General features: G+C 48.4%; 2 protein-coding genes across 5 annotated transcripts in view; one reads left to right on the top strand and one right to left on the bottom strand.

Annotated features, from left to right (window-relative positions):
• Nucleotides 1-3,292, top strand: part of LOC107094973 (wings apart-like protein homolog) — a 26,680-nt gene extending 23,388 nt beyond the window's left edge. Inside the window, exons 14-20 of one of the 4 annotated variants that reach the window (XM_015390913.1) lie at nt 280-416; nt 491-606; nt 686-862; nt 938-1,151; nt 1,227-1,315; nt 1,406-1,501; nt 1,877-3,289. In XM_015390913.1, coding sequence (XP_015246399.1) covers nt 280-416; nt 491-606; nt 686-862; nt 938-1,151; nt 1,227-1,315; nt 1,406-1,501; nt 1,877-1,942 — 895 coding nt within the window. In that variant the 3' untranslated portion in view covers nt 1,943-3,289. Of the gene's footprint in view, nt 1-279; nt 417-490; nt 607-685; nt 1,152-1,226; nt 1,316-1,405; nt 1,502-1,876 lie in introns of all 4 variants that reach the window. The other 3 variants (XM_015390912.1, XM_015390911.1, XM_015390910.1) reach the window with 3 other exon arrangements.
• A 58-nt stretch (nt 3,293-3,350) lies between these two features.
• Nucleotides 3,351-3,834, bottom strand: LOC107094970 (protein atonal homolog 1-like). The gene has a single exon (XM_015390907.1). The coding sequence runs from the start codon at nt 3,832-3,834 to the stop codon at nt 3,352-3,354; it is 483 nt and encodes a 160-aa protein (XP_015246393.1). The 3' UTR covers nt 3,351.
• Nucleotides 3,835-9,460: the final 5,626 nt, after the last annotated feature.

Genomic DNA, 9,460 nt, shown 5'->3' on the forward strand with positions numbered 1-9,460 from the left:
CCCCCCCGACTGAAGGAGCAGAAGCATCTGGAGGAGGACCCTCCCTACTCTGGGAACAGCAGGGTTCATCTCCTGCAGATATTCCAGACGGCTCTGTTCATTCACTGACATTTCATCTAATTGGATTATTTCCATCAGCGCTCTGACCCCCCCCCTCGCTGAATGAGTCCAGTTTATAAGCTGGAGGTGATCCAGTTGATGTCACCTGCCAGACTGGGAGGTGGTAGTGCCGCTGAGGGAGGATGTCACACCAGGTGACCTGTTCCTCTGTGTTCTCAGGGCTCTGAGGAGGTGTGAGCAGATGATCCAGAGGTACAGCCGGCAGAGCAGCTCAGATGGAGCGCCGTTGGGGAAGGCGGTGGAGGACTGCATGAGGGCCATCATCGGAGTCCTGCTCAACCTGACGCACGATAACGGTGAGGCAGCAGGCCGCGGCAGCTTCCTGTCAGCGGCTCTGGCCTTTCTTCTCATGTGTGCTGTGGCTCTGCAGAGTGGGGCAGCACCAAGGCGGGCGAGCAGGACGCTCTGATAGAGACGGCGCTCAACTGCGTCCTCAAAGTCCCCCAGTTCCTTCTGCAGGAGCAGAGATTTGACATCAGAGTTCTGGTTGGTATGGCGTCTCTGAACAATCTGACAGGGTGGAGCTGCTGGGCTGATGCTGGAGCTTTGTCTGTGGATCATCCAGGGTCTGGGTCTGCTCATCAACCTGGTGGAGTACAGCGCCAGGAACAGGTACTTCCTGATGGAGATGGAGATGGAGGGGGGCCAGGGGCCTTGTGACTCCACCGTCCTGCTTGGCGAGCAGCATCAGGACCTGGGCGGCAGCGGCGGTCCTCTCAGCGCCATCGCTGCTCTGGTGCAGGTACGGTTCCCTCCTGAGACGGCTCAGATTAAACCTCAGCGAGGCGCTCTGATCCAACTCCTCCCGTCTCCTCAGCTCTTCCTGCAGCGTGAGCGAGCCGCCGTGCTGGCCGAGGCGCAGACCGATGACCTCATCAAAGAAGCCCCGAAGCCCGCGCTCGACCAGAGCGGGGAGTGGCAGGAGACCGGAGGAGAGATCCAGTGGGTCGCCAACGACAACGCCTCTGAGAAACAGGACGAAGGCAAGAAGAAGGACGAAGAGGAGGATGAGCCGCTGGATCTGAACAAAGGTAGATCAGAGGTTCGGATTCTATCGGCGAACCGAACGGAACCGAACTGACGAATGTCCCGTTTGTTCCATGTAGCTCTGCAGCACGCGGGGAAGCACATGGAGGACAGCATCGTGGCGTCCTACACCGCCCTGCTGCTGGGCTGCCTGTGCCAGGGGAGCCCGGTGAGTATCACGACCAGGAGGGCTGAAACCTCAAACATCTGCAGAAATCACCTGGTTTCCGTCTCCATGACGACCGTCTCTGTTTACCAGATGAATGTGACGACCGTCAGGGAAAACCTGCCGAAAGGAGATTTCTCCATCATGACAGAGATGCTGAAGAAGTTCCTGAACTTCATGAACCTCACAGTGAGTCACACCTTCTTTCTCTGGGGAGACCTTCCTCCTGCAGAGCCAGAGGTCAGGGGTCAGAGGTCAGAGGTCAGGCTGCTGTTAGCTGCTAGCATCACAGAGAGCCTCTGCTAACATTTCCTCAGCTACAACTTCACCTGAGTTCAAGTTTAGTCTCAGACCGTTCAGCTCCCTGCAGTGATGATGCAGCTGACTGATTCACTGACTGACTGATTCACTGACTGATTCACTGACTGATTCACTGACTGATTCACTGACTGATTCACTGACTGACTGATTCACTGACTGATTCACTGACTGACTGATTCACTGACTGACTGATTCATTCATTGATATTAAAGCGTAAATGATGAACCTCTGTTCTGTCCGCAGTGTGACGTCGGCACCGCGGGACAGAAGTCTATTTCCCGGATCATCGACTACCTGGAGCACTGCTAGAGCCTGCTGCACACACTGGGACAGGCTCCGCCTCCTCCAGTTATAGGCCCCTCCCACCGCTCCCCCTGAGCTCCCTCCACCTCTGCACCAGTTTGTTCCCCAGGATGTCTGTTCTCTGACTGGTTTCTGCCTGGGATGGAAGTTCTGTGAAGGTTCCAGTCTGACCTGAGTGTCTGCTGCCCCCTCCCCCCGCCCCCCCGGGTCCCCAAAGCTTCCAGAGATGACGCTCCTCCTCCTCCTCCTCCTCCTCCTCCGGGTTCTGTGGTGGAGATGCTGAGGAACCAGAGGTGCTGAAAGCACAGAAGCTGATCAGAACCAAAGACTGATTGGAGGAAACGTTCCTGTGGGCGGAGCTACTTTCCTCCGTCTGGAAAGCCAATCAGACCACAGGTCCTTCATCTACTTCCTGTCCTCATGCGCCTCCTCTTCTCCAGGCTGCAGCTCCTGCTCACCTTTGGCCCCAGATGACCAGAAAGATCTTTAGCTCCTAGAATATCTGCTCTCACTTTGACAAACCGTCATCTGGACGCCTGTCAATCAGGTCTAGCTATGAGCTGAGCTTCATCTAACAGGAAGTGACAGGAAGAACGCACCGTGACCCAAACGGCGCTCTAAACCTGAAGGAAACGAGAACCATTAACCTGCTTTATAGAAGAGAAGGTCTCTAGATGTGACTCTGGTTTCTCTAGCTCTAGGTATGAAGGAGGTTAAAGGAGCAACAGTGAAACGTTCACCTCCCAGCAACGCTGAACCTGATTGGCTCCTCAGATCCTGATTGTTCATGTTTGGAGGGGAGCTCAGCGGAGGAGGGGCCGACCAGCAGCAGAGCCTCCTGCTGCATCTGAGCGACTCGTTCTAGAAAACATTTTCTATTCTGTTGGACTTTGTTACATCAAAGGTTTTTTTTAATGTTTCTAAATCAGTTCAAAGCATCAAACACATTTCAGTCACACTCCTGTTCTCAGAAGTTTACAGAGCTTTATTCCTGGACGTCTGCAGAGTGAATGGAACAGCTTTCTGTACATAGATCCTGTACATAGATTCAATGGGGGTGGGGTGGGGTGGGGGGGTAAATTTAATTTTAGATGCTAGACTTTTCTGGATCGGACTCTATTTTTCTTTTTCTAAAGCTTTTTTCTCCCGGTTGTTTTGGACGGATGGACAGACAGCTTCTGCAGGAAACTTGATCTTTGTACCAATTTGCAGATTTGTGTTTTTGGTTACATGTAAATAATTTTAAGATAATAAAAATTGCTACTTTCAGTAACTAATGGAATGTTTTTATTCATTTCTGATGAGATTAAAATTTCCTCACCGAATGAACATAAAGAGCCGCTTTCAAACAGGAACCATTTATTTACAATCATCAAGCTGTGCGGGTCTGGGCCCCCGGGGGCCCTCAGTCCAGGTTATCTGCTCCTCTCTGCGCTCCGGGCCTCCCCGTCAGGTCCCGGCTCTGCGGCTCCGTCCTGCAGCAGCTCGCTCAGGGTGCTGATGTAGATCTGCGCCATCTGCAGCGTCTCAGACTTGGACAGTTTCTTCTGGCTCTGCAGGTTCGGGATGACGCTCCGCAGCCGGTCGAAGGCCACGTTCAGTCCCAGCATCCTCCTCCTCTCCCGGGCGTTGGCGGCCAGGCGCCGCCGCCGCTGCGCGCGCTCCAGGGCGCACCTGTCCGGCTGCAGGTGGCGCAGCGCGCTCCCGCCGGGGCCCAACCGAAGCTCCACGAGGGCGCGCGGAGCCTCGTAGAAGTCGTGGGCGTCTCTGGCGCGCGCAGCGTCGGGTTGCTCCTGCAGAAGGACGTGGATGTTCCCACTGAGGTCCGCGGGGGCCGCGGGGCCGAGTCCGGCTCCTGGGCTTCCTGGGTTCAAGGGCGCAAACAGGCCTTTCCTCATCGCTCCTCCTGCGGGTCAGAAGCAGGCGGCGCTGCGCTGGAAGTTCAGACCTCCCCGCACTGGGACGGGCATTTATGGGCCGGGGGGACGCGCCTTGCGTGGTCCGTGGGCGTGGAGAAGGTCGTGTGCTGCCTAATGAACGGAGCCAGAGTCACAGCAGGAGGTCCATCAACCAAGTTCATCAAAAAGGGATTAGAAGCGAGTCATCGCTTCGCTGAGGAGGAGAGATGCTGCAGGAGGAGACGGCAGGAGCTGCAGCAGGAACCGGCAGGAGGAACCGGCAGGAGCTGCAGGAGCAGAGCGGCTGCATCATCAGATGATTGATTCAATGGATTATTGGAATGTTAACATTTAGAAATAAACCTTTAGATCAATTAAAAAAACATAAATAGATTGTAAATAGAAAACTAGAGATAAAAGGACGTGGATAAAATGGTTGGATTTAATAAAGGAAAAAATTAAATGAAAATGAACAAATTCAATCTTTTCTTTTCAACAGAATGATTTAAAAATAAAAGCCTGATTTAGGAGCTGCTTTGTTGATTGGTTCCTGCTCCTGTCAGTCAGAGCTCTGCTCCTCCTCCAGGAGTCTCAGGCTGTTTCAGCTCCTTCCAGAGATGCTCAGTAGGATGGAGGTCAGGGGCCCCTAGGGGCCCCTTCAGTCCACCGTTTCCCTCTCAGCCATTCTCGGCTGTTTCTATCTCTGACCTTTGACCTGCTGCAGACCTAGCTTTCTGCAGCTGTTTCTCTACCATCCCTGATAGTCTAGAGAGTTCTTCGGACCCTGCAGATCCAGATGAAGCGAAGCAGCCCAGAGCATGACACAGCCTCCTCCATGCTCCACAGTCTTGATCTGGGATCATAGAGCAGATGATTGTTGGCATAAAGCTCCATGTTTGTCTCCTCTGTCTCCTTTGTTTCATGTTTGGTGTTTTTTATGATCCGTTTCCATCCATGGTTCCTCCTGGATGGTTTCCAGGTGAGCGATGCTGTGATCTGACTCTGATGTTCCTTCAGACTGAAGTTCACCTCTAATCTCTGTAGAAGTTTTTCTGGGCTCTTTTGTTCCTGCGTCTCTGATTGATCCTCAGTTTTCCTCCTGCAGACGCGTCCAGGGAGGCCTTCTTCAGTCCATAGATGTTCAGCTGCAGTCAGAGGAGCATTAAAGCTGCCTGGAGATGCTCTGATAGCCGTTAGCTTTAACATGCTGCTCTGTCATTTTCTCCTCCATGTAGAGTGTGGTACACACCATGTAGCTCTATATATAGATCCACTGACTGGTTACTAGATTGCTGTTAACTAGATGCTAATTAGTGGACACGCCCTGATTAACTCACATTATTCTCAGACTTTTCTAGAAGAACCATCATGTTGGTCCAGGTTTATTTCCTGAGTTTTTTTCTTCCTATTCTGTTGAAGCCTAATTAAAAATCATCTTTTGTTCATCGTTATAGAATTGGTATTTATTATTATTTTTGACAGATTCACGTTATTTCTGTGACCATTGTGGGTTTTCTTTCATTAAACGAGGGAGGCAAACTATCCTGTTCATGTGTGTATATCTATAGATGTTTACAGAAATACACTGCTCAAAAAATGAAAGGAACACATTGAAAACACATCAGATCTCAAAGGGGAAAAGAATCCTGCTGTTTGTTTATCCTGATATGGACTGGGTGATGTGTTGGGAACCAAAGGATGCCACATCGTTTGATGGAAGTGAAAATGATCAACCTACAGAGGGCTGAATTTAAAGACACCCCAATAATTACAGTGAAAAATTATGCAGCAGGCTATAGTCCATTTAGCTGAACTTTCACTGCAGCAACTCTAAATGGTATTCAGTCATTTGCATTTCCCCCACCAAACCGGTCATGCTGAGCGATGTTCCAGGCAGCAGAACGTTCTCCACGGCTTCTCCAGACCCTTTCACGTCTGTCACATGTGCTCAGGGTGAACCCGCCTCATGCTAACAGTAGTGACAGTGACCCTAGCCAAATGCTAAACTGGTGAAAAACAGTCAGAAAAGATGAGGAGGGGAAAAAATGTCAGCGGCCTCCACCTGTAAAACCATTCCTGTTTCGTTGTTGCTCCTCTAGTTCACCTGTTGTTCATTTCATTAACACCAAAGCAGCTGAGACTGATTAACACCCCCCTCTGCTACTGACCTGACCAATCAATATCCCACAAGTTTAATTAACTTGATGCTTTACTCTGATTACAAAGTGTTCTGTTAAGTTTTGTGTCTAGTCTATATATAAATATATATTCAGTTCAGCTTTCAGCACCATCATCCCACAGCATCTGATGGGCAAACTGGGACAGCTGGGCTTCAATACACCCCTCTGCTATTGGCTGCTAGACTTCCTCACCAACAGACCTCAGTCAGAACGCCTCTGATGTCATCGGTCTAAGCCCCTCCCCTCAGGGCTGCGTCCTGAGCCCCCTGCTGGCCGGACGGACGGATGAATGGATGGATGCAGGATGAATGGATGGATGACGGTTAAATGGATGGATGGATGGATCCATGTAGACCTGCTCCCAGGTTGCTGCAGACTGATGTTTTTTTAGACTCGTTATCTGACTGGAAACCAAACACCTTGGTCAGCTTTCCTAAACTCCTGTGCTCCTCTTTTCTCTTTCTCTCCACTTCCTGGTTTACGTCCTGAAAGGTTGGCGGTTCCTGTTTGAACCCGGATGAAGCTTGAAGCAGATGAACTTTGACCCCCGGATGAACTGGACTCCTGGAGGCGAGGAGATACCTGAAACTGCTGAAAATAATAAATACAGAGATTCTCTCCTAATTTATTTTAATCCCAACTGATCTGAATAGAAAGGATTGGATCCCAGTTAGAGGAGAGAAAAAGCTGCTTTGGTTTTAGTTTGTTAATCTCTGATTTCTGCTGTTTTTGAGGTAAATGGATCAAATGTGATCAAACTGCAAAAACAATCTAGAAATAAGTAAAAATATCTTTAATTAAGTGAATTTATACTTAATTTGAGCAGATCCAATTAATATCTTTACTCTTAAAATAAGATGAATAGATGTTTACACTTGAAAAAAGACAATGCAATAATTTTTTCTTAGTTTAAACGTAAATAGTTTTGTTCAGTTAGCAAAGTGTCTCACTTCCCTCCTTAATTAAAGACAAGATGCACTTATTAAAAAAAAAGGCTTATTTTGGCATCAGATTGATTTGGAAGAACGTTCTCCAACTGTCTATAGTTTAGTTTTAAGTTGCTTTGTTTGCGGTGGAGTTGGAACCGCAGCAGTTCCTCCTGAGGAAGTTGGGAGGCGTTTTGTTCCTGGGGTCTCTGCTGGTCGGACTCTTGCTGTGACACATTGAAGCTCATCAGAGTGGAAACCTGCATCTTGTTTTTAGAGTTAATTAAAAAGCTGCAGCTTCCTGCAGGGCCCGCCTCATGATGACTGACAGTAACTGGCTCTCTGGACGCACTAATGGGATTTAGCAGCGTGTCCTGAGCACGGCGTGCCAGAGCTCTGCTGGGACAAACCGGGCCTTTACAGACGCCGCAGTGTGGGGGCCGGCCGGGGACACACAGGGAGCACAATGTGGCCCTCGGGGCCGTATGGGCCCTCTCTGGTTCTCCTCCTTTTGTTCTGCTGATCTGGAGCACGTGGGGGGGTTTGGCTCCATGGCTCAGATGATGCTTCTTGGCACGCTCCACTTTATAACCCCCCCCCACACACACACACACACATGGCAGCCATGCAGGTTAAGCTTAAAACTTTACACAGACTCAACAATGAAGACTTTTTGATCAATATTATTTCTTTCATGGTTTACAGAATAATCTGATCATTAAATACAAACAATGAAAAGAACATAAACTTTAACACCTGCCCTGTCTGGAAAAGTATTTCTATTCGGTACAAACAAACCAAAAATACAACAAATCACCAAGAAAAGAAAGAAAATAAACATTAAAATAAAAATCATCCATTCCTTTCATCTTCTTTTAGCTTCTTTAAACATTTTCTTAGATAAAATAAAGAAATATAAATCCCTTTATTGTCCCATAAGGAAGAAAATCTCTCTCTGCATTTAACCCCTCCCCTTGGGAAGCAGAGGGCTGCCATGTTGCGGCGCCCGGGGAGCAGTGTGGGGTTAAGGGTCTTGCTCAGGGACCCAGAGTGTCAGTCTGTGGGGTTCGAACCGGGAACTGCAACCTTCTCAGAGCTGCTCTGACCTCTAGGTGCAAATTTCCAGGATTTCAGAAATCCAGAGATTAACATCAGAAGCTTTAATCCCCAAACAGGTTTAGGAAAATATGCTGGTGAAGATTCTCAGTCATCCAGGTCAGAATCATTCCCAAAAAAGTTCAAAAATCAATCCCCTGGACTTTGTTTCCAAGTTTGAAGACGTTTCTCTTCCATCATTTTTCATTTCAAAATGTCAGAAATAGCGTTTAGTTCCAGGTTTTATCCAGCAGGTAACTAATGAAAACCAGCAGGGTCCAAATAAAGAAAATGATCAACCGGTAAAGGTCTGCAGACATTTTTAATGAACTGTTACTTTAAACAGAATTTAACACTGGAATAAAATGAGGTTTTTATGCATCCTTGTTAAACAATTAATTTTTAAATAAAAAATGTATTAAAAGTAGAGAACAACAATCGTTCAGTTTGGTTTATAGATAATTTCCTGATTCCCATATTTTCTCAAACCCCTGAACTGATGGTTTGTTATTTTCTTTCTTTTTTCTGTCTTAATGTTGGCAGTGGGCTTTAGGCTGCCCTGCAAGGCTTTAAACCTGGGTTTAACCGGAGACTAAGCCATTCTCAAGCACATATCAAGGAGCTCATTCTGAGCCTGGATCCAGATTTATTGTTGATTCTGTTCATGGTGGAGAATCCTGCTTCACAGCAGCAGGTTGAGCCAAACATCCTCTAAATGTGCAGGGTCATCTTTGAGCACGCCATTTCACTTTTCTTTCACCAGTTCACCGCAGTTCTTCCAGCAGTCCACACTTTCTCTGCTCTCTTTTTCTCATGGTCTTCTCCTTCTTTCCCATCGCCCAGCTTGCCACAGGTTTGAGAAGAAGGTTGGGTCCAGATTAGCCAGCAGGTGGGTCTGGATCCGGACCGCGGTCCGCTAATCCATGGTCTCTGGTTTATAGTGTGGACCAACAAAGCCTTGATTTGGTTTAGAATTTGCAGCTTTCTAAGCCAAAACCAGGTTTATTGAAAATGTTTCTAAACCTGAAATCAGGAAAGGAAGAAAGTTCCCCTGGTCTCCGCTGACTTTGACTAAAACACTTCCTCTGTTTTACCAGACGTACTTTTATCAGTCCTCCACTTTCCCCCCCAATGTCTGATATCTACCCTGCAGTCGTCTGAAGCTTTCTTCTTCCCTCAATGTTTAAAGCTTCTTCAGGGTTTTCTGATCTTGCTGCTTCTGGTCTCAGGGGCCAGAAACCCCGGATCCAGCTCTGGAAAGTGAAGAAGTTTTTTTGCCAATTCTGACCTTTCTGTTCATTTAGGTTTTCCATAAAGTCTGACAGCTTAACAAAGAATCCTGAAGCGAAAGGTTTAGCCTGCTGGACTGGGCTGGTAGAGACGCCCGGAGATGCCCAGAGACGCCTGGAGATGCCCAGAGACGCC

The sequence above is a fragment of the Cyprinodon variegatus genome, unplaced genomic scaffold (genome assembly GCF_000732505.1).
Source record: "Cyprinodon variegatus isolate N-32 unplaced genomic scaffold, C_variegatus-1.0 Scaffold517, whole genome shotgun sequence".
Taxonomy (NCBI): Eukaryota; Metazoa; Chordata; class Actinopteri; order Cyprinodontiformes; family Cyprinodontidae; genus Cyprinodon; species Cyprinodon variegatus.